Raw genomic sequence first — 25000 nt, 5'->3', positions numbered from 1 at the left:
TTCTTCAACCTGCATGTGTCTTACAACATGATACTGAGTCTGGCTCCACAGGATGGGACCGTTGCTTCGATGTGATTCTTCTTAACTTAAAAATAATAATGACATGATTGGGGGGGGGGCGGGGGTGTGCATTCTGTTTTGTTTTGCTTTCTAAGCGGCAAGGAGGTTCTTTGCCCTATTAACACCAGATAACATAAGTTCATTGATACCTTTACGCCAACAGCTATTTCCGCAGCTGTTTGAGATAGACAGGATGAACAGTATTTAATTAAAACTCTGACTGCTGGTTGGAAGAGCCCTTTCCTCCTCGAACAGATTGTTCAGAGATCACGCCAGTGGTTCCCGCAAAGCCAGTGTATAAAAGCTGTGTGTCAAGTGAACAAAAGAGTGGAAAAATGAAGGAATGCCAAAAATCAGCTCCTGATCCATCTTAGCTTTTAAGTCAACTAGGTCTGATAGAATTAATATTCAATTGTATTTCAAGCTGCACAAAGCTTAGCAGGAACAATTGTTTTGTAAGATACAGCATCCCTGGGTAATTTCTTTTTCTTTCTTTTCTTTTTTTTTTTCTTTCTGTTGAGAAATTCATTGTTCTTTTTAGATAATATGGTAGCCCTTGGGACTATAAGAGAATTAAAAGTCAACCACAATATGACAAAGTAGGTGCTACAATTTCTTAAATTTGTTTGTCAACTTATTCCCTTCTAGAAAATTCCCATCATTCAAATAAAAGGAAGTCTAAATTGTAATCTGCCTTGCTAGTGAATTTGGAGTTTGGCATTTATGTGCTTTCTAGGGAAATTACTTTTTAAATCCTAATGTGAGAAATCAACTTCACAACAGACTTAAGAAGTGAAATATATGGAATCCTTAGCGCTTGAAGAAAGTTCAGGGTAAGTACTCTCTAGAATGTGTTCTGCTCTGCTGGCCCTTCTCCTTGCACACAGCAATACTTCCACTTTCTCCAAATTCTAAAGGGATATTTTTTATCTCAAACATCCAAAATGAACTGTACAACAAAGTCTTAAAGCATCATTAATATAAATAATTTCAGTGAAATACATCTCTAAATTTTATAGAATGTCATTCTACAGTTTAGCCTTAGCATTTGATTTCATTTCTTTAATGCATATAAATCTGTATTCATATTGACTTTAAAATCCCTCTGAACAATTGCAAAAAATAATCCTAATAGCACTCTACTTATAAATAAAAAACACCTCCTTTAATAGAAGAGGGGAGAACAGTCCATGTCTCACCACTAGAAAGTTGAAGTGTTCTTCCTAAGTGTTCAAATTACTTTAATCAGCAAATGTAACCTCCTGTATAAAAGTTTAAAAAATAAATCTGCTCTTGCTACTTTAGAGTGGAAATGTTATTAAAATATCCAACGTCTCAATATTTTAACCTGAAGCATATGTATTTCTGCATTCCCTAAAATGCTTTAATGTTTTTATATAGTTAAGTAGAATGGCAACTCTTAGAATCTCCACTAGCACTTCCCTAAGAAAACATGAAAAAAAGTAAGTAGAGGAAATCGAATACTCAGATCGAGTACTGCTCACCACCCCAAACTTGGCCAAGCATTATAAACGCCTGCCGTTCTAAAAGTTATATTGTTATCCTACTATTCGAACTCTATTAAACAAATGTATGCCATAACTCTCACCAGCTCTCCCTCTTCAAACGTGTCGAGGGAGCACAAATTCGGGTTTAAGTCATAGGTTTGCTTATGGATACGGAAAGGAGAGTCGACAACTCGAATTGTTTTGATTTGTATGGAGTTACTCGACAAAAATTCTAATGGTGGCTAAAAGTAGCTGGGATCAGATTTCTTCTTTAATCTACAGGTCAAGTAGTGACTTTCTCGCTTATCAAATAAAAATTTTAATTTGCGATTCAAAGTTCAAAATCGCAATACATTTGATCTGAGTACAGGATAATCACTAAGAAAAATAGAAACAAACGCTTTCGTATGGTAAACAGTAATAGTTATTATTCTGAATGTATAAAGGGGTATCGTTCCTCTTCCTGATGTTTTCGTTTTATAATGTTCAGCTTCTATCTCAAAAGATTAGTAGATATTTTGTAGCAATATTTGCTCACGTGTTTCCACAAATCTGTTTGTTTAAGATAAAGAAAGCTACAACAAACCTTGAGCCATAGATTATCAGACACATAAGAAAAATTGTGTATGCAAAGATTAATTTGGATATTTTATATGCTCTAAAAATTCTTCAAAAAATAAATTTTCACAAGGCATTTTACATTGTTAATTTTGTCATTTGGTCTTTGCAGTTAGGGTTCACTGTATTTGAATGATTCATAGTCTATTTTCAGAATATATACCCTAAAAAGTCAATATGTAAATGTTGACTTTTGAAATAATTTTCTTCCGCAAAAATAAAAGAGTAAAAAAGTGAAGAGAAAAAAATTATTAAAATCTCTTCTTGATAGGCTATGACATCTTGCCTTGAATTGTTTTCAATGTAACAAAAATATATCTTACATTCAAGTCTCTCAAATGCTTAATTGCCAAGTCCTTGCAAAAACAGTAGGTTTTCAGATTTGAAATTACCTACTGGTTAGAAGTTTCTCTCAAACTCTGGTTTTCATGGAAATTTTTAATTGATTCAAATCTGATTTTTTTTCCTGTCTATGCATGTCTTTTAACCAGAGGCAGAAAAAAAAACAACAACAACCAAAAAACTTATTTATCTGATTCAGTTTTTGACGACTACTAATGAGGGAGTTAATTTACATTTAAAATACAACAGCAGAAACAGATGAAGTGAATGCTGATTCTCTCTCCTCAAGCCCAGTTTCTAGCTTTGACTTGGTCAGCTCCCAGAAATCTCATGTGTCCCTCTCTGGCCATAGGGAAAAATATCCAGACACAGATGATTTGAAAGAGGGGATGTTACTGTCCTGCTTAAGCAACTCTAACTTAAGGGGAAACTCTCTAAACAATACCCCCAGGGGTTTCCAGACTCTTCTGGAAGCCACCCGTTTGACAGGAGGTACAAGAAACCATGCATTGCCCAGCGTGGATGGGGAAAGAGGCAGTGTGTCCACCTGTCCAATAGCACAGCAAGCTTCTGTCCTCACCCTCACTGTTCCAGCACCTGAAGTCCTTCCTTCCAAAGACGAGACAGGTAGGAATTTCTTCATCTACTAAGACATAGAGAGAGGCCACAGGCCTCTCCACTCTTGCCCTGATTCCCCAGCTGCCTGGAGCCCCCGCTGTTTCTTCAAACAGCTGCCTGGGGCTCCCAAGAGTCTGCTGAGAATAGAACATAACCGTAGCTGCCACATCCTGCCAGAGCTGAGAGACACCATAGCCTTCACCTCACCAATGCTTCTGTTTCCCAGAGGAAGGGAGAGTGAGGTCCGGAGAGGAAAAGCAACCTGGTCATAGTCATGGTTTGGGAGACCTACAAGAAACACCTAAAAATTACCGGACCCAACTTTTATAGCTGAGGAAACCAAAGCCCGCCCCCCCCCACCTCCGCCGCCAAATTAAGGCTCTTGCCCACCTGCCCATATCCCATGAGTGGATGGATGTTCCTCATGTTCTGGTAAGGAATCCATCCAGGATCCCTCTAGGGGCTCCCTGCAAGGACCAGAGATGCTATGCAGTATAAGGACCGCACAGGTAAGTTCTCAGTAGCTCCGGGTTGCCAAACCCAGGCTTTGGCTCTGTAAGTAAACAGGACAAGGCATGAGAAATGAAGAAGCATCCCGGCAACTCTAACATCCAAGACACAGTGGAGGGAAGCTCAGTTGTTGTTATTATTATTATTATCATTATTATTATTATTATTATTATTATTTTGCTTTCTCACACATCTGTGCCAGGCCTTCACCACGCACAGGGACCATCTCTCCTCACTTCTACCTTTCCTACCTTAAACTGAACAAGGACAAGGATAGATGCAGTTTTGCAGGACCTGAAGCTTTTATAATTTAGGGAGCCCCTCTTGAGAAGTAAAAAACCAACGTATCTTCATTTTGCCACATTTGCCAAAACCTATAGGCGTGAAGATGCGTGGGGTCCCTTCCAGAGCCTAGAAGGGCTCACACAGGTGAGGATCCCTGAAACTCAAGGTCCATTCCCTCTATGGTGAGCTCCCCTCCAACGAGGACTCCTCTTCTCCTCTTTCATCCTCCACTTGAGGGGACCTAGGGGAGATGTACACTGTTGCTACATACCTGTGTCTGCTGTCATTTCCTAATACTTATAAAACATTGATCAGGTCTAAGTGCCAACCCTGGGGGCTCAGCAGGAATTCAAGATCATTTGATAGTTCACAAACATGACAGGCTGTTTCAGAACCCCATATATCATAGGTGGAATAAATCCCAGCTATTCCACGGGGACATTCATGGCTTATATCCTCCAAAGCAAAGTGTTGCTGAGGCTCTCCAGGACCCCAGCACTGAGAGTCTGGGAGACTCTGGCCTTCCAGAAGACTCCTGGAACTGATTCAGTGCACTTTCCAGAAGCTTTTCCAGCCCGCAGATCCATCCTGGCTGCCCCTTGGACCCTAGTCCCCTTGAGGAGGGGAGCCTCATTTCTTCTGAGCTCTGACATCAGTCCAGGTGCCACTAGAAGTGTGAGAGCTCAGGCGCCTGGGTGGCTCAGTCAGTCGAGCATCTGACTCTTGGCTTTGGCTCGAGGCCATGATCTCATGGATCGTGGGATCAAGCCCTGCATCAGGCTCTGTGCTCGGCAGGGAGTCTGCTTGAAAATTCTCTCCCTCTGCCTCTACCCTCCTTCTCTTTCTCCAAAATCAGTCAATCAGTCAATCAATCAATCTTAAAAAAAAAAAAAAAGTGTGAGAGCTCAGATCAGACGCCTGTTCCTTGGGGAGGTTTTTGAGCTCTGAGGCAAGATGGGCCCCACAGTGCCCTCCCAGACTTTTCATGTTCTTCTGGCCCTGCTCTTTGCCAAGAAGCCCAAAGAACACAAGCCAAGGCTCTTCTCTGGCACCCGGGAAGTTTAGAAATCCATCTGTGATGGAGAATGTTCCTGGCCTCACCTGGACCTGCCTCTTCCTGGATAGCTCACCGGTGTACCATGCCCTGGGAGATCATACTCACCAGCAAGAAGCTCCCTCATTTTAGAACTAGTCTTGCCATTCATCGTAAAGATAGGATCTACAGGGGTGTGTTTGAGGGGCAACAGAAACCTACTCCTTGCCCACCCCCACAATGGTTTCCTTCCTACGTGGATACCTGGAATTCTACCATTAGGGATTCGTTCCTCCATGTTAGGTTATCAGCTCCAAGGGTCCTCTTGGAAACTGCCAACATCCCAGGGAGAGGTAACCAGTCGAGTCTTGATGTGAATGAGGAAGAGCTTGGTGGAAGCATATGTTATGTGTGTGTGTGGAGTAGGGGTGCACAAGAGGAAGATAAGCCAGATGGGAGCGGGATAGGGTTGGGGGACACAGGGAACATGGGAGACAGACCTCCCTCTTTTTACCCAAGGTTAGCCCAGAGAGGCCTTTGTGAAAGGAAAATTGGGGGGTGGATATTTTCAAAGGATTTGAAAGGTGGAGCACTGGGGGTAGGGAGAAAAAGCCCAAACTTCTTCTGGTAATATCATTTCCTATAAACTATACTTTGAGTGACAGTTCTATTTTTCCTAAAGCTTTTCCAAACGGATCTTCCAAGTACCAGGAATTTCAATGTGAAAGATAGTCATTGTCTTTCCTAATGAATTTAATTTGGGTTTTCAATTTAAAAAAAAAATAAAAAGGATTCATTTCAGGGGAAGAATTGTTAGTTTAAACCAGTAACATTAAATTATAGTAATTCAATAAAATGATAAATTTAGACAGCAAACAAAATTCAGGCCGAATTTGGTTTTCTATGTCATCTGTATTTTGTAATAAGGAAATCGGTCCTCTTCTTATCTGCCCAAGGTATATGCTAATACTCCATTACAAAGAAAAGCCTGCACAGTGACTTAGTTTCAATTTCCCCCAAAAAAAGGAGAGACCACGTGACACAAGAGTGTGCCCAGTAATGAGTCCTTGCTGCGACCTGCAGAAGATCTGTAGGTGCCCACCCTCCACTGACCACTTACTGAGCCTCTGAGGAAAACAAGGTGAGGTGGTCTTCCCAGCCACCAACTGGCTTTCAGCTCAGGAATGCCCTGAGACACACCAGCTGATACTTTCCACAGGCAAGAAGAAGACATTGAAGAGTCAAGGCCCAAAAAGTTCACTGAGAAGAGCCCAGAAGCTGAATCCCAAATAGGCCAGTTGAGTTTCCACCCTGGCCTCCATCTTGGAACACATCCCCTGGATGATGGGGGACCTGCCAAGACCCCAGCATCCCTCCAGCCCCTGGACTCTTCAGGCTGGCTCTCTGCAGTTTCTGACCTGATGCTGAGATCCCAGTCTCCCATTTGCCATCTTTTTCTCAGACAAAAATTCAGCAAGTATTCAGAGCTTGGCAGGGCCAGTGACCACAAGCAGACATTGGCTTCCAGTAAGAAATTATAGAAGTTGCTTTCTGCCACCCTCTGATAAATGTGTGTCGTGCTCACACAGGCCCCGGATGTGCCCTGTCTGCACAAAAGCCAAGCGAGTCTACCACCTGGAAAGTTTCCACACTGGCTAGCTTCCCAAATCATATTCCTCGCTGGTGTACTGCTAGTCTCCCCACCCCCCCAGGCGCTGTGAGGAGACCCTCGTTTATTTGCGGGACTTCCTGCAATGGACCCCCGGCCCCTTTTAGAAATGCTCTGAGAAAACGTTAGAAGCTCCAATCTTTTTCAAAGAGAACCAGTGATTCCAGACACTGAGATCCCATTCATTTGCAAATCATGAAATGGAAAGTTATTTCCCCCAATGAACCCATGGGTCCCTTTTTATTTTAAAAAGCGACAAATCTACAAATCAGGAGAGGGAGCTGCTCTCACACCTAAGTCCCTGTTTGCTGACAAGGAGCCAGCCCCCTGGACAATGCTCCCCCTTTACCTGTGTGGGGGAGAACAACGCGGGGATGTGTCAGAATCTAAAGTTTGGTTACTCCGCCGACATGGGTCTGAAAACCGCATTATTTTCTCCGGTCTAAATTTCTGTTGAGAACATCACAGCAATCTGACAAACAAATCAAAATTTCTTCCAAATTAACCCTCCCTAGGCCCTCCTTCTTGTGTGGAGAGCTGCATACTTGTGCAGGTAGTAATCAGATGTCACAAATTATGGGCCTGATTCAATCCAAATTATGCACAGAGCTGGGGGTCGGGGGGAGGGAAAGCTGCTTTTGATTCTTCTCAGCTCTTTACAGATGCTCTTAACACCAGGCCTGTTTACATGTCCAAACTGACTCCTTCAGATTTCCATAAGCAAGTCAGAGGGGAAACAGGGAGAGAACCCAGAGCACCCATCTAGCTGCCTTCTAAGGAAGCACAGATGAAAGTTCTGGTATGAGGAGAGCGGACCTTCTGCCTTAGCCGGGCACAAGTCTGCCAGAAGACTGGCGGCGAGAAGAGTCAAGACAGAAGACTGGTTTTGTTTTTCTGTTATTTTTTTAAAACCAAATCAAGATCCTGCTTTTCAAAAATAAATCCTTAGCTCCCAGCTCATACTCCTATTTCTGAAAGGCTCATTCCTAAAAAGGAATGACCTGAAACACTTACTTCATAATATTTATTGGCGTTCACCTCTTCCATTTTCCCAAGAGGGTTTGGAGAGGGTTGTTTTTCTCCTATGGTTAGAACATGGTTCTTTCTGGCTCATTTCACAGACTCGGACTCCCAGCTTAGGTAAGCCAGGTACTCAGCAGCATCAACAACTGAATTCCTGGGCATCAGATTTAAGGGAAAATAGGCCGAAATGATTTGAGGGAGGCAAGGTATGTGCAAAAACATAAAAAGTCCTTTGTGCATTGAAGGGAATGGATACATGCCCCTTAAAAGTTTGTAAAATTAAAAATCAGCCTTTACCAAACTCAAGAAACCCCAAGAACACCGGGCCAGCCCTTCTCAAAAATTAGAAATATAAGACCCTATTCTATTATTCATGATCTGCTCTCTTACTAGTTCAGCCCTGATTTGGTGACCCTGACAGACAACTTCTCTTTTGTAACTAAACAATCAGAGTAAGTTGCCTTGAAATTGTTATAAAATTGTCCATAATTTTTCCAGCACAGAAAGAAAAATAGCTAAGAATGCTTATCATAAATATGTTAATATATGATGAGGGGGCAGGGAGTGAAATGAACAGTAGACAAAAAATAAAATAAAATAAAAAGAGGAACCGAAAAGTCAAAGAAAAAAAGCTTTCCTTGGATTTAGAGAATGTTCCATTTGGAGCAATAACAGATTAGAGGAATTTCCAGAGGATAGTCACTGTTGGCAGAACAACTCCCTAAGCAGAAATTTCAAAACCTATGCTCTAATAAATGTACAGTGGTAGAGAAGAGTGTTTCATTTTTCTCGTGCACGTGGCCACGGGCAAACACGCTTCTGCACCATGTTTGCTAAGCATTCCCCTGTTTGTCCTCAACGCAGTACCAAAATTCCACCAAAGCTATCAAAATTACAAATGCCTTCCCTTTGTCCTTACCATGGACAAATTATTTTACAAAGAAACGCACACATGTGCCAAATGGTGTCGTTCGATTGGAAACTACCTAATGCTAAATAAATCACTTGCCAATGCAATGGAATACTACACAGCTGTACAAACAGGCTGTGGAGGCCACCAGGCCCTGATGCAGACTAATTGCTGAGATACAGTCTCAAGGGGGCAGGGAGGGGGGAGTGGGAAGCGAGGCACAGAACAGTTTCTATAGTGGGCTACCATGTGCGCAAAAGGAGAGAACATTTTTAAGAGAGGGAAATATAATTATTTATGCATAGACTCTCTAGAAAGGTGACCAAGATACTGAGGGACAAGGATGGGAAGAAAACCTGTTACTGTCTATCCCTCTGTATCTTCGGAATTATGTAAGAGTGAATGTTTTACCCCGCCAAAATAAGTAGGATGATTTAAAGATGAAATCTGACAAAGTATATATTTCATCTGAATGTTTGCATCCACAAGAGGCCAATCCTTGGAATCAAAGAACACTTCCCTTTTGAGGCTGAGAGTTGGCCCCCATAATCCAGGAGTCCTCCTGCATCTCAAAGCCTTCGGGGTGGGGGTGGGGAGGCAGCAGGGTCCAGAAGGAAGGCCCCGTGGCTGGCCAGCAAGTTTTTATCTGTTCACTGGGGGCCGCCAACCAAGGCGCCCTGGCTGCCTGCCGGGCTGCCTAAGCCCCAACAGCTGCATAAACTTGCCTTGCCCCAGCCTGACCTATTTCGGAGACAGGTCAGACCAGTGCATGCGGGGATAAGAAAACAACCTTCCTTCTCCGCAGTGGCTGTACCAGCAAGCTGCTCCCGTGGGGGAAACGCAGGGCAGGAGCTCTCCAGACCCCCGAAAGCCTCACAAGCCAGGCTATTTGTTTTCAACTCTTGCATTGCACCCCGGATAACACACAAGTCCTGAGCTTTGGGAACTGGATGGAGGGAAATCAAATAGAAAGGTCATTGAAATGTATCCTCCAGCTTAACGAATGCTACTTTGGAAAGTTTCTTAAATATTTGTGAACTCAAATTTGATAGGAGGGGGGTTAAGTAGAATCATGCACAAGGAAAGAGGAATGTACACAGTCTCACGTGCGAAGCTAAGAAGATACTTAAGGACAATGAAGTAGCCTCAAGAGGGGACAGAATGAGAAATTGTGCAAAAGCAATTCTGTAAAATGAAGCATTGCAAAGAATTTCAGGAGCACGAAGGCATGCATGCATGAGACCTATTTTCAAAAAGCAACCTGTTTGTCAATCTCTGATGGAGCAAAAAGAACCTGTTGAAAAACAAACAAACAATGAAAGGAAGAACAAAAGAACGAAAGAAAGAGAGAAGTTCAATTTGGAGGACTCTGAAAAAGCCAAGTTAATCTAAGAGAGAAAAGTAATCTTTGCCGAAAACTGGGAGAAAAATAACTTAGAAATATCTTCTGACATCTCAGTGAATGGCTTTAGAATTTTGTTATTTTTCTTATCTGGTAAGTCAATAAAATCTATTATATTAAATAGCTGCTTGCAAACTCAATTTTTTGACTCAGTGAAAGTGAAGTGTGTGTGTGTGTGTGTGTGTGTGTGTGTGTGTTCCTTCATTGTTGCTCCTAAGCCCTGAATTAAGCTTTTATCTGCCTTTGGGCAGAGCCCATCTGCCAGCAGGCTGGTCACTTTCTGCATGTTCAGAGGGTTTTCTCCCCCAGGATTTTGAGTCTTCCTATGATACATGTAATTTGTGCACAACTTGCATCTTCTCATTTTCTTCTCATATCGCCCTGGGAAGTTGGTATGATGTGCCCCATCTTATAGATGTCAAAACTAAAGTTCAAGGGGTCACAACTGAGATGTGCGTGGTCGTAATTTTAGAGTAAAATAAGATTTGCAAGAACAGGCCACTTTTGCCTTGGGTACTGGTTCTTACAGTGCAAGCAAAGGCAAGAAAAGGGACTTGGGGGCGTGTTTAAATCAGAACAGACAAGAAACACTCAAATGCTTTAGTGAACCTCAATCAGGAAACTGGCCAAGTAGGGATTCAGAAAGAAGAAACCTGTTGCTTTTCTTATAATAAAATGAATTGGACCAATTAATTTTCTTTAGTTCATGTTAAGCTCAACCATGGTAATTGAGACACACACACCCACACATACTCACCCCCACTGGCCAAGATTTTCTTAATCATGATAATATATTTGAATATTGAAAGAATTTTAAAATGCATTTGAAGATAGACTGTATAAGTCTACAATTATTTTAAAATAAAATGTATTTTTAAAGAGATAGGCCCTGTAAGGGAAATAAGGAAGATATTAATATCTCTATACAATGCCCAATTGCTTGTTGACTGGATAAGTTATGTCTATTCTAGGGTTTGCCAAAGGAAAAAAAAAAAGATAAAAGGGGTATGTTGGCAAATCTATGTACCTATAAAATCACCAGCCTACAAATGTAGGCTTTCTATTAAAAATGAAAATTTGTATGTCACCATATAAGTATTCACCAGGAAAGTACACAAAAATTAAACCGATCCCATGTTACACTATAAATTGCAAAGCAATTAACTTTCCTTTCTTCACTATTCTACCCTGACTTATTTATTGCTTCCATCTAATGACATAAAGGCAGGGACATTTAAATCTGCAGTTGTCTCCAGAAATATGCCTATCGGCAGATTACAAAACACTCTAAAAATTTACATTTAAGCCTCCATAAAACTATACTGTTTGAACTCACAATATGACCCTGGACATTTTTTAATGCTAAAAATCAGTGGTATTTCCTCTCCCTCAGTTCCATGTTGGTCAGCCAAGAAGAGTCTCCCACCTTGTTCACAAAGCATTTTGATTAGCTGTTTTTAAATGGAATCCATCGATTGGCTCCTAGAACCGAGATGTTATTACTATACTGCTGTAGACGCATTAAATCTGGCCAAAGAAAAGTACGTACAGTCATGAAATCCCTAAATGGGTTGAGGGAGACAAATATCCAGCTAGGTTGTTATTGCCTGTCATGAGTTCTAATTTGTTTTACTGAGGAAGATTGACTTCCCAATCACTGCAGTAAGGAGGGCATAAAAACTCAGACTACTTTGATCAAGCTGCTTCACCCCAAAGAGAAGAGATTCTTTGTTGTTGTTGCTGTTGTTTACTTAAAATCCTGCAGCAAAAATCTAAATGCTACAAACTTTGTTGCATGCAATGTACAAGGTAAAACTCTTTCTCAGGATTTTCCTTCCTAGGAGAAATGTGCATCAAATCAAATTCTAAATTTTACATCACCCTTTAGTAATATACACTTTCTTCTTTAAAGAGAAGTGGCCACTTCTGTAGCAGAAGTTATCTGTTTGTCTTTTCTTAGTTTTTATCAGGAAGGATTAGGAAAACAGACATTGAAGGTAAGAATTCATTGAACCTTTCCTCAAGCATCCTCAGCAACTACTTTCCATGGGTTTCATATTTTCTTTTAACAATGGTAAAGTTTCTAACTCATCTCCCTCAAATAGATGTTTTGTAATGTTAACGGGCGTTTTGATAACTGTGCTTGTTCCTTCCAAGTTACAAACTGAAATTATATATATTCTGGTTATTTGGGAGCATAATCCTAACACAGATAATTTGAGAGAAAGCTTTCTTAGAAGACAGATGTTCTGATTCCAGCAAAAGTTCAATGCTACTGGGGCTCAGTGTTTGGCCCAACACTGTAAGACAGAGCTGAGACCTGAACTGTGACATTCTCCACCAGAGACCAGCAGCAACGGGGCAAGAAAATATTTCCCAACAGAGCAGAAGATGGTCCCCTGTTCCCACCTTGGTGTGCATCTTCCAAAAGAAGGGCAACTTCTAAAATTCCCTTTCACTTTCTCTGATCACAGTTCCTCAGCTAAAGGCAGCCAGTTCTTTTTTTTTTTTTACAATAATATCAAAATCGTATTTAATCTTTCCCAACTTTATTGAGAAATAATTGGCATAAGCCAGTTCTTGAGTCAGTAATTCTGCCTTGGTGCTGAGATCAGGCCCAATTTAGAGCTCGATTCTGCTGCCCTCCCTGTCAGTACATGAACACATAGCCTGTTGCCCAAGGGGGGGAAGTTACTTTAACTCCATATGTATATGAAATATACATGTACATGTGGAATATGCAACAAAGAACTCTCTAATGCTGCATCTGGACCCAGGACAAAGTAACCAAAACAGATCTGAGCTGACTCACCCTTCCAGCTTAATCCATTTCAGGCAGTTGCTCTACACAGAAATGATTGGGACTATATCAAAGAACATTTGAGCATAGGTCGAATATTAATTAATTGGGAGATTATAATAGAATATATTTGAAAATATCCACTAGTGGTTCTGTACGTCAAGACTCATCTTGTTCAAGAGTGAACAAGAAAAAATAAAAATAAAATGAAATAAAGATACAGCCCTTTGCACAATTATTTAGTAGTGCAATGAGCACAGTCAGAGGAGGGGATTCAGGAAGACAGATCCATGATGCACATTTGAATATCCAAAGCCTGAATCTGGCATAAATTTCACCTCAGTGATTTGTTGGCATTTGCAAATTAAGCACAGAGATGGTATTTCCAAAAAAGCCCTTGCAGGAATTTTAGCTCTCATAATAAAAGAAAAAAAAATCTATCCAAATATATTGAATTCTTAAGCTAAAAAAAAAGGCTAATAGTTCATCTAAAAATCAACAGCCAAAAAGTCATAAAATCATTCAGGGAAAGATTTTTCCTAGCATTCAACAGCAGGACTGAATAAGAATTGGGAGGCTATGCTGTTACCTTAAATTCTGATGACTCTAGAAGTGTAATCCATTGGACAAATGAGCTTTTATTTTGTGCAACGGGATAAAGTTTACTGCCAGCATAATTCATAGTGACGAACTTACAAATAAACTCTAACGATGCACAAACTATACACACAAATACATGTCTACTCCTACATTGTAGGGGGTTAAGAATATACAGGAGACTCATATAACCATCTATAAACACACAAAAATATAGAAACACATGTAGAGAAATGTAGTCAGTATAACTCCCAGTTTCCTGTGTATTTAATTATTCCCCACTCAGTTTTAGATAAAAAATCTGACATCTTTCCTTTACATCATTCCAGCTTAGAAGGCAACTTTGGCGAAAGAAAGTTCCATATTTAAAAATTTAGGGACATGCGGATAGTAGCTTCCCTGCCTCCGGCCACCCTCCAAAAATGAGAATCTATTTGATGATAAATTCACCATCTTAGCCTAAGCTCTAAACAAGAAATCACCATAGGATAATTAAAAACACCCCATGAATCTCTTCTCTACAAACCTACGACATGTAACTGGTTTGGGTTCCTATTTCTTAAAGAGAATTTGGTCAATCCTCCTTAGAGGTTTCAGAGGAAAAGGAGGATTTTCCAAGACAGATAAGTTGAAATGATCCCGCTTTGATCTCTGTGGTTAAGAATCCCTCACAATAGAAGATGGCCACTGAGGGGCCGCGATCCCGGCCTTTTAATGCGTAACAATGCTATCAACAAACAGCTACTTAATCAATATTTGGCCAGAGCTGCTGAAAACTTCCTTTTCAGATTTTAATTCCTAGTTGTAAAACAACCCCAGAGCAGCCAGTGAGATAAGGCATTAAACTGACTGCTTAATTGTCTGTTAGTGTCGTGTTAGTTATATATGTACATTCTTAATGGTTCCTTAATCTTTATTTACCCGCATAAATAAGTTACCTGTCTAGAACCCCACCGAACTGAATATTTCTGTCCCCAGTCCTGGACAAACTCTCACTCTTTATTTGTTGCCACTGTTGTGACTTCTAATTTTCGTTTGCTATTTACTTGTGCATGACTTAAACATTTAACCTCGTGGTTAGGAAGGATTTTTTTTTTTTTTTTGTCTTCAAAATATATTTATTCGTGGATATTGCAACTGGGCTCAGTGGCAACGCTCCTATTCTCCTGATTGATTTCCGCACATCCCACTCTCCTGAACCGGGGCGCACTTGCTGGTTCTGCCTCACCGCCCCGGCGGGTTTTATTGCGAAGCCCTGGGGACTCTTAAATGACCCTTCAGTAATTATTACGCACTTGAAGCCCCTACGTCCCCGTTCCGGTGCTATCAACAATCAAATCAAGCCCCAAAATAAACATACGATTTCAAGCATTAATTAGAAAATCTGCATGTTTTCAATAAGGCTAGAAAGCAAACATACAGCAGCCAACCAAACAAAACAAACAAGCAAAAAGGAAAAACCTACAAGACCCGAATTCTGGTGGTTTGCTTTTCTTCTTTCTTTCTTTCTCTCTTTCTTTCCTTCTTTCTTTCTTTCTTTTTTCTTTCTTTCTCTCCTTCCTTCCTTCTTTTTTTTATCATCTGAACAGAAAACCGTTACCGCTACGTCCCTGAAAAAAACGCAGCGCGGCGTTTTAATTTCAAGTTCTGATATTTCCAATACACTTTTAAATGGGTGCTATTTCCTTGTTGAGTATCGCAAGGGCTTCAGAAAACATAAAATTCACTCAAAAGACTAGAGGCGACATTGGGGTCAAATTTGGGATTCTGACAAATGGACTTGGAGAGTGGGCTGTCCACTTTAATAAAGGTTCCGATGCCACAAACCTAAGATCTTATACCCCATGATTTCAGTCTGTGGGAAAGTTCCTCCCCCGCCTCCCCCGCTTTGCCTCGCGCCAAAATGTCCCTCCCTGCTAAGTCGGGGGGAAGAAACGGCCTTCCGTTCCTTTCGACTTCAGTCGCCCCCGTTAATGATAAAGTGCTCCTTTCATGATTCCGTTGGAAATGAAATATTTCAAGGGTCTTTAAAAGTTTTCTGCGTTTTTAATTGCTTTCTCTTATGCCCCGCTGAAAAGCTGACGTCGTCCTAGTTATTTCAGAAAAGCTCACACGTGTACAAACAAAACGGGACTCGAGCAAAACTTTTCTCACTTTTACCTTCTCAAATTAAAAAAAAAAAAAATAGACCTGCTTTTCATAAATGTCAAATAGGAAGGGAGAGATATGAACGGAGTAGAAGCCTGAAGCGACCTACGCTTGGGGTCTTTTAGCCTAATCTTGGAAATTGTTGCAAACCTCCCACGCTCACTAGTGATTTTTAAAGGCGGACAGCGAAGTCCTATGAACGTGTATCTCCAGCCCCAATCAAAACATCAATTGGGCAATCTGGCCTCTCTCCCCCTGCACTCCCGAGCTACCACTTCAAAGCCCGCTGCAACAAGTCAGTAATTGTAACGTTGCATCTAAATATTTAAGCGAGAGTCTTGCCGTCGCGTGTCCCATTTACAGTCCTCATCTGTCCTCTAATTCCATTACGGCACAAAGCAAAAATGTTTCCTAAAACTCACAAACAGGAAAAGCGTCACCCTGCTGGAGGACGAGGACGAGGAGGAGGAGGAGGAAGAAGAGATGAAGGAGCAGTTTCTATTGATTAGTCACTGCTTTTGTGTTAAGGGCTTTCTTTAAAATAAAAAAAAATGGGGGGAGGTTGCAGAAATTTCACTAATGTGAGCCTCAGGCAAGAGGGAAAAAAAAGGAGAAGGGGGGGGAGGCGGGCTGTGTCTAGATGAAAGTGAGAAGGACATAAAGGAGGCAATTGAGTCGGCTGCAGCCCGGCGAGCTAAGCTTCGAGCCGGCCGGAGCGCAGGGGAGGGGGCGGCGCGGCGCTTTGGCGCAGGGCGCAGGAGTGGGGGCCGACTCATTGTGGCGGCGCCCGCGGGCCCGCTCCGCCGCGCTGGGGGAGGAACAGAGGCGCCCATTGAGTGGCCGCAGCGGAGGCTGTGCCCACGGGCCCCGATGCTGCGACCGGGGCCTGGCTCCTCCGACTGCGCCTGTTCCGATCTCGGTGCTGGCCGGAGGGCCGGGACCAGGCGCGGGGGGCGGCCGGCGGGGGGCGGGGAGGGGGGGTTGCTGTCCCCGGCCTCCCAACCTTCTCATTCCACCCCGGCAAAGGAGCTGGAAGGATGGACCCAGGAGGGGTACACAGCGTCTAGCGCGCGCCAGGGCTCAAGGGCCTGAGCGCACCGAGTCTGCACGCTGAGCAGCTCTTGGATTGGGCAAGGAACAAGGGAAAGTTGAGAAGGTAAAAGGGGTCACCTAGGAGAAAGGCCAAACACTGGAGAGAAAAAATGAGAGCAGCTCTGATGTCTTTCAGGGTGCCTCTCTTCCTGTGTCCTACAGCCTGACAAGCAGAAAGATGTCCCCCAGAAAGCCAGTCTTAACATCGCCCCCCCTTCTACCCCCCAAGGAAGCTGGAACCTCCGGAGAGAGCGCGTTGCCCTGCTCAGGGCACCCAAAGGTCCTTTCTTGGCCAGCCTCTTCCCTCTCGGCCAGGGAGCTCAGGTTGCTTTATCAACATTCATTCTATTTTACAAGCAGGGCAGCCGGTGACTTTTGGTGCCCAAACAACAGAGGTAAATTTTTTTTTTTTTGAGGTTTCTAGACTTCCCTTTAAACTACACTTCACTCTGTCCTCTCTCTGTGCCCCTCTTGCCCTCCAGGGCTTATCTGGAAAAGGAGCTAGAGCCGCTAAAAAGAGGGACACTGCATCTTCTCTGACAACCCCAAATTAAATTAGGCTTCAGCCTCTGCGGAGTGTGTGTGTTTTCAACGGTACAGCCCCCGCTGGGGAGAATACTCTGATTTTAAAAATGGTAGCAATTGCCCTTGAATGGCAGCCGGCCCAGCTAGATGGCCCAAAAGACTAGAAACATTTTGTAGGTGAAATAGCCACTTTTTCCACGCTGGAGAGTCCATAAAACTTCCTGGCGCAGAAGCTATTGGAGCTCATTGAATAATTCATCCCTCATTGCAAGCCCATAATGTCTATTCTCGGCCCTTTGTGGAGCTGTTTTCTCTTCTTTTCTCCTTGAATTATAAAAAGGTTGCCTTCCTTTGTTCACATCAAGCTGCTGCGAGCTGGAGCTTTGTCTAGGCCGAGCTAAAGTGTGAGTTTCAATGGACTCTCCAGGCTTTGTCTCCCAAGTTCATCTCCAAGTGTAGATTGTGTAGAGAAGGCCTTCTTTGTAAAAGCTGGAGAAGTTGTACAAATGTTTGACCAGCTCATTTGGGGTGTTTTGTCTCCTGGGCCTTGGTTGCCTGTGCTGCCAGGGAGCGGCCCGTCTGCCGCGGGCGCCTCCAGCAACAAGTAGCAGAGCCGCGCTACCCCCATGCTGCTTCCTGAGCCTCTCCGATAGCTCTGGGCTTCTTGCCCCTCTGCCCACAGGGGCCCGTTGGGTTTGGGATTGGCTGGTTTCTCTCCTTCCTCCCTCCCCAGTACCTCTCTGCTGCATCTAGGCCTGGAATAAAAGCCGGGTTGTTGCCTAAGACACTAGAGCAGAAAAGCACCCCTCCCAAAGGAGGGGCTTAAACTAAGACCCTGTGAGTCCCCTGCTTTTAAGGAAAGCAACAGCCTATGTATCTCCCTGCCCAGCCTGCCGTAGTTTGTGGTGTCTTTTCCTGATTGCCTGTGTGTCCCAGAACATCGACGCTTCTGTTGATCCCTGAAATCAGCTGTTTGGGTTTGTCACATCTAAATCTAAGTGTCTCTTCAAGGTCGTGTACAGATTTTGCACTGGTTTGTAAAGCTGCGGCCAGCCACTGGGTCAGGCAATGAAAGCAAAAGAAGTGACCAGCTTTCCACCCACAGTCCTACTCTGGAGGCCACCTGCTGAGGGTACAGACCCAGCTGGTCACAGAGGGTGTCCAAGCCCACCTGGAGAGCCACCTACCCTTCCTGGGCAAGTCAAAACTCAACTCCACCCACCAAAGCCCCGGACCCTGAAGGGGCAATTCAAGGTGTGGCAGGCACGCCAGGCGCCTCCCGACCCTCTATGACTTGGAAGAGGTGTGACCATCCCCAGGGCCAAAACTGCAGAGTGGAAAACTGCTGCAGGGATCCCTTTCCAGTTCAACTTTCACGGGTTGGCTTTCCTTTTGGGGAGAGGGGGACACCTTTAGATTCTCCGGACTATGTGTGGCAGGTATAAGGGAAGTAGGCTGCACTTTACGGCTCCAAAGGAGAGACTCTCTCTTGATGATGACAGGTCACAGCCAACAAGGAGCAGGTGGCCCGCACCTTTGGGTGGAGACAGGGCACCAACACTGCGGCCCCAAGAACCCACATCTTAGGCTGATTTTCCTTCCTAGGCACACACACACAGAAATCAAGCCCCATCGCATTTGAAAACCAATTTATAGCACAAAACAACCAACTTACATATATGTATGTATGATGTATTATGTATGTATTTATAAGGCAGTCAACGTGGAGCAACTCTGGGGCCCCACTGCCGGCAAAGAGTTTTGAGTCCTTCTCTCCCCACCCCTTCTCTAATAATGGGAACCTCTCTGAAGATCTGGGCTTTTCCTTAGGGCACAAAAGTTCCCTCAACTCCCGGAGGCTCACAGACTGTCCCCAGCCCCTCAAGCGCCCGGTCCCGTACACCTGAGGGCAAGAGGGTAGCCCTGCACCAAACCGCAGTTCGCAGTTCTAGACTCCGAGGGGCTGAGGCTGGTGCAGAAGAAAGACTTATAAAGTAGAAAAAGAAAGAAAAGAGATTTTTGTTTTAATTTCAAGTGCGTCTCTGGTCTTTCACTTGAATGCTCTTCCCCGGGTGCAGTGGATACGAGCGAGGAGGGACCTTGACCCGAGCCGGGGCTGGCCCGCGCGCTCAGGTCCGCGACGTCAGAGCGCGGATGTCGCCGAGGCGCGGGGTCCTGAGCGCGCTGTCCAAGCGCGCCGCGGCTTACCTCGCTCGCTCAGGATGCCGTCGATGCTGTGTTTCGCCTTCTTCTCACTCTCCTCGGCCTCCTTCCTGTCCAGGTCAGCCTCCTCCTCTTCGCCTTTCCCGAATTTACTCCTCAGGATGCGGCTGATGGAACTCACTGGAGGCGGGAGGAGGGTGGGAGCGCGGACGACGGAGCCTTACCAGGCTGTGCAGGAAGGAGCCCCCGAACCCCCAGCCCGGACCCTAGAGCGGCTGCCCTGCACAACTCGCCTGTCTCCTCCTGCATCTTGGGGCATCCTCGACCTTCTACCACCCCTTCAACCTCCCACTCTAACCCCCCACCCCGCAATCCGCACCTCCAAGTTAGACCCGGCAACTGCGGTCTCTGGCCCTCTCGTCCCGGCGAGAAGCATTTCCCTTTTTCACTCTACAGACGGGGCTCTAGGTCTCCAATCTAAGAGAATTCTCCGGCCAGCCCACCCAGCATCCCCTACCACCACCTGGGTATTAGGCCTCCGCGGTCCGCGTTAAGGGAGGAAGAACCACAGCAGACCCGTCCCCTGCAATTCAACTTTTTTTTTTTTTTTTTGAGGCTATAAAGGGTTTAAATTTCAACTGCTGAATCGTTTCCTATTGTAAAAAATCAAAAGAAAATGCACTCTCCCCCATTTATTTTTTCCAGATTCCCGTCTGGTAAACAAATCCATACTCCGAAATATCTCGTTCTCGCAGGGGGGAAAGGGAGTTTCCTTTTAATTAAAAACAAACTCTCCCGCGCGCCCTCGCGCTCGCCCCTGCGTTCGCCCCTCTTCTCCCTCCGCCTCCTCCTCCCTCCCGGGCCGCCGGGGGCGCCGGATCGTCCCTGGGACTCTGGGGAAAAATCCGGGCCGTTGCCGAAACCTCCCCTCCTTTGCGCACAAGGCAGAGCCTCAGCTGGCGCAGCCCCATCTCCCTTCGGTTGGGGTTACCAAAACATTTGTTTCTCTTTAAAAGGGAGCATCAATATTAATAGACGCCTGGCCTCTGCCTTGCGTTTCCTGCCTTTGCCTCCTCGACAGAAATCCTCTTTGGGGAGCCCTTGGCGGTCTCTCAACCCCAGGACCAGCAGCTCAGCCCCCTCTCGGTAAAACACCAAGAGCGCGTCTGGCTCGTGACTATTTCAGGGCCCCGGGAGGGGCTGCCTCCCGATCGCCCAGATCGATCTTGGGGTGATTGTGGCTCGGACGACCCGCCCGGGGAATAGCGTCTGACGGCCGCACCTCAGGAAGACGTTAATGGGCCTGGTACCTGAGGGCACAGTGTTTCGATCACAGACAGCGTCCTTAAGTAATTTGTCTCGAATTTCCCAGCTGAACATGCCCGGGTTCTCTCTTTTGTATTCCTCAATTTTCTTCTCCACGTCAGGCGTTGTCACCTGCTTTAAGAGAACAGGCAGGCAGGCGTTGGTACCCAGTACTCTGGGCCAGATGTGGTGGCCCCACCGCCTCTAGGCGAATCGGGATGCTCCATCTTGCACCCCCAGGGAAGACCCCCTTGTCAGCAAAAGGACCCCAACTCTCTGAAGTTTACTTTTAGGAAGGGGTAGAAGTGAGATCGCCCCAACCCTGGGGACCCTCTTCCTCCCTAGTTAAGCTTGGACAATCAGGATAAAAAAGGAAGAATTATAACAACTTGGGGTGGGGGGGATGGTGTACTTTCTGATCCCTGAAAAGAAAGAAAGTCAACTCCTTACACAGAAACAACATGAAAACGAAACTAAAAAGGGGAGTGTTTGAAAGAGAAGCAATATTCAAGTTAGATCTGCAACTTGTACTTCTCCCCCAAAAAACACAAGATTTTAGCTAAATTGAAGAAAAGAATGAAATGCAAAAGCTGATTATATGGGTTAAAAAAAAATAATCAGAGTGGATAACAAATATGGATAATTTGAGAGAATAGCTCTTTTTTTTTTTTTTTTTTTCAATAAAAGTAGTTTCCAGAGATTCTTGGAGAGGTTGCAAGGGGATCTGGGGCGGAGGGAGGGAGGGGGGGAGGATGGGGAGCAGGGTGTTTGGAAGTCTTCAGCTTACCAGAACCCTCCTTTTGATTTTGCCTTGTGGCAACTAGAAAATTATATTGGATTTTCCCCACATGGAGACGAAAAGACAGACCCTGTGTAATCCCCTCCCACTGAGCCTTAGCCAGTGTGACTCTTTCATTTTTTAAAAGGAACCAAAATAATTTGAGGATAGTACCAAACTGCTTTTTAAATGCCAAGTCATCTCCGCTCGTTACAAAGAAAACAAATCCCCCAGTTTTTGACTCCCCGAAGACAATTTGGACTGGAGGAGATTGGGGACAGAAGGTGGGAGAGAAACCATTAGAAAACCAAAAGTGGCTCCTTAGATTAGGTTTGGCAAGGGCAGTGCAGTGGGTGGGAGCTGGGAAGACTCTTGGGGAAGAAACCAGCAACAGGTGGGCACATACAGCTGCTTGCTTTAGGGGTTTGCTTATTAAAATAATTCGATGAGTATTCTAGGGTTCCGGCACATTTTTTAAAATGCTATAATATCTCCTTTGCAAAAAGGCTGGAGTTTTCCCTTAGCATTTATGGAGGAGCAGCGGGCCAGGCAGCAACCGAATCCTCCCACCTCTACCACACACCCACACACACCATAGGCCCCTTGAAAAATAACTCCTTGGAAGGCCCCGGATGATAGTCCTTGTCCCCTGCCCCATCTTCTCTAACCCAGGAGACCACAGGCCCGAAGGCCTCCAGGGCCAGGCCCCCGCGCTCACCTTGGGCTTGCTGCCGCCGATGGCGCCAGGACGGATGGAGCCAGTCTCCTGGTACCTGCACAGGATCTTAGAGACGCAGCCGTGGGACACACGCAACTGGCGGGAGATGACACAGGGCCGGATTCCGTGGTGGGCCATCTCCACGATCTTGTGGCGGATGTGGTTGGGTAGGGGCCTGCCGTTGATGAACACGCCGCCAAGCTGGTTGACGCGGCCCTGGCCGAGGGGAGTGGACACTGGGAGCAGAAGGCGAAAAGAGAGGCAAAGGGAAAGTCACTGCGGGAGAACAGAGAGCAGCGGGAAACATGAGCCCACCTAATTTCGCACTCTTTCCCACAATCGGCATGCTACAGCCCAGCACTGAAACTGCTCGACAACCGGCTGCCACCCACAGACGCTTTCCCAATCACATCTGCTCAAATTATTAAGCAATTTCGGGGCACATAATCTTGTGTGAAGGGAGCAACAAGGGCAAAATAACTTGCCCCAGAGAAACTGTCTTCCTTTTGGGTGAGGAGAAAGTGGCAATTTTGGGGGTAGGGGAGACCCTGCGGCCAGTATCTTGAGGTTTGCTCAAGAAACAGCATCCTGGCAGAGAGAAAAGTTTACCCAGACGCTGGCCTTCTGAAACTCCGCTCCCACCAAACCCTGCTCAATTGGAACGGCTCCCTTACTAAGGGACTTGCAGGAATTGACAGCCCTTGGGGCATCTGGCTAAGAGTGGAGCTGCCAAAGGTCAAAGAGGGTCCCGAAAGGAGGCCTCAGGTGGCAGCGCATGTCACCTGTTACACCTTGGGACAGAGCCGACAGCCAGGTCTGCTCACAGACCCCTTCACCTCCATTCACGCTCTGGCTATGACATTCTACTCTAGACCCAGCCTGAAGGGCCAGCCAGGTGGATCGGCATCCCCTTCGGGCGCTCCAACCTCGTCGTAAACTCTCCAGAAGGGCTCGAGCAGGCTTGCAAGGCTTCCTGCCTTGGGAGTCCCTTCTGGATGACTAACCCCCGAAGAGTTATGGAAACTTCGAGAGGCCACTTGAGATGAATGGAACTCTAATTAATTAATCAATTAATACTAAAAATTCCAAGCACGATGCCACTGAGTGCCTGCTATTACCCGTTGCAGCGGCAAGAAGATTCTGTCGGAACTAACAAGAGCTTAGCAAATATGGTTGCTGCCGGGGCAATTTTGAGATGCCTCGCGGTGGACAAAATGCGGAGAAGTTGCTTTCTGGTGCTCAGGAGCTGGTTCATCCCTTCCCCACCAGAGCATTTCCAAAACAGCAGAAGAAAGTGGACCGGCCTGGAGCAGGCCTGGCCGCCAGGCTCCGCGAGGCTTTGCAGAAAGAACTGCGCTCTCTTTGCAGGGAGTAAATCGAGTGGAGCTCTCGCCCCGACTGTTACCTCCGGGGGTAGGAGTGCCCAGGGAATGGGTTCCCTGGGCACGCTGAAGAAGCCGGTGGAGACCCTGGGTGGAGTGGAGCAGCCCGGCTACCGCCCTGGGCTCCGAGCGGCGCTGAGGCCCTCCCTTACCTTCCAGAGGGAAGCCGCTGCGCGGGTAGTTCTGCCCCGGGCCCGGCCGCATCATCCTGGGCACAGCTCCGGCCAGCGTGGTCATCCTGGGGACAGCTTCGCTTGGAAATTATATCCAGGTGAAGGCGAAATAGAAAGGCAAGCGCGGCGCTGGCGACCCTTGGAAACTCCCCGGAGCGTGGAGAGCCCCTCCCCAGAAAGGCTGGAGAGAGAAGGAGGGACGCGGGGAGGAGGACTGCTAGTCCAGAGCGAGGCTCGAGAAGGAACCGGGGAAAGGGGCGGGCAGGGAGGCCCCAGAGTCCAGGATCGCGAGCCCAGGGCGGAAAAGTTTGGTGCGAGTCTGAGCGAGAGGCCCTGAGGCTGGGGGCGCTGGGGAGGGGGCTCCGAGCGCCGCGACGAGCCAGGGAGGGGGGGTGGGGGCGGGAGCGCGGCCGGCCTGAGTCTCCTCCCGTCGTGACACGGAGTGCGGGGATCCGGGCTCGGGAGCATTTATTAGTTCTTTCACCCAAAGCTTGGTCAGGAGCCCTGAGCTGCGATTGGCCGACGGGGAGACCGTCCCGGGTGGCGGAGACACGCGCTGATTGGGCGACAGCGGCCACTTTCTCTTCCCATCCGCGGCGGTGCCAAGGCCTTGGCCGGCCCGGAGAGGGACCCACGCTGCGCCCCTTCCCCGGAAGAGAAGGGCAGACCCGTGGAAACCGGGAGAGACAGTCCGAGGGAGATGGCAACAGCAGAGAGAAGAGGAGTCCCTATTTCTCTTTCTCACTCTACGTGTGTCACTCTCTCCCTGACTTCCTATTTCTTTGTCTCTGTCTCTCACTGTGTATCTCTGTGTCTTTCTCGGTCTCTGACTCTATTGCTCTCATCCCATCTCCTTGTCTATGTCTCTATTTTTCTACTTGTGACTTTTCTCTCTCTCATCTTTCTTGGTTTACTACCACGGGAGGGGGCGCAATTCCAATAAGAAGGCACTGGGAGCCCCCCGGAGGTGTGTAGCCTTCCTTCCTCTGGTCAATGTCCCTTTGGCCTAGGTTTGTTGTAGGGGGCCTCCCGGTGGGGTTCCTCCCAGGAGGAGTCCAGGGTGTGCTGATAAGTGCTTTTGTCTTCTCAGTCTGGGAGCAGGAGTAGTGTGAAGCTTAGGCAGCCATGGGGAGGCCCTAAGACTCACGAGTTGAAGTCTGGGGGGAGGAGGCAGAAGAAAACTGTCTCTTCTTGATTGAAAAATCCACTCTGGGAAGCCGCAGCTCTAAATCTCGAGGTATAGATCCCCAATGCCGCGGCAGAGATGTGTCTATATGTTAAAGTTTTGCCCGGCTGCAGCGTTTGTTCTCAGGAATTTATTATGGTATTCAGACTAAACTG

At 46.0% G+C, this 25000-nt stretch overlaps 1 protein-coding gene across 1 annotated transcript in view; it reads right to left on the bottom strand.

Moving 5' to 3' along the window:
* PAX3 (paired box 3) overlaps nt 1–23971 on the bottom strand; it is a 96225-nt gene extending 72254 nt beyond the window's left edge. Inside the window, exons 1-4 of the mRNA XM_006743561.3 lie at nt 23639–23971; nt 22105–22340; nt 20614–20743; nt 19349–19483 (exon numbers count right to left, since the gene is read on the bottom strand). Coding sequence (XP_006743624.1) covers nt 19349–19483; nt 20614–20743; nt 22105–22340; nt 23639–23723 — 586 coding nt within the window. The 5' untranslated portion in view covers nt 23724–23971. The remainder of the gene's footprint in view (nt 1–19348; nt 19484–20613; nt 20744–22104; nt 22341–23638) is intronic.
* Between the last annotated feature and the right edge of the window lie 1029 nt (nt 23972–25000).

This window comes from Leptonychotes weddellii, chromosome 3 (assembly GCF_054177405.1).
Source record: "Leptonychotes weddellii isolate Sample4059 chromosome 3, ASM5417740v2, whole genome shotgun sequence".
Taxonomy (NCBI): domain Eukaryota; kingdom Metazoa; phylum Chordata; class Mammalia; order Carnivora; family Phocidae; genus Leptonychotes; species Leptonychotes weddellii.
This window is presented reverse-complemented; position numbering and strand designations above follow the sequence as displayed.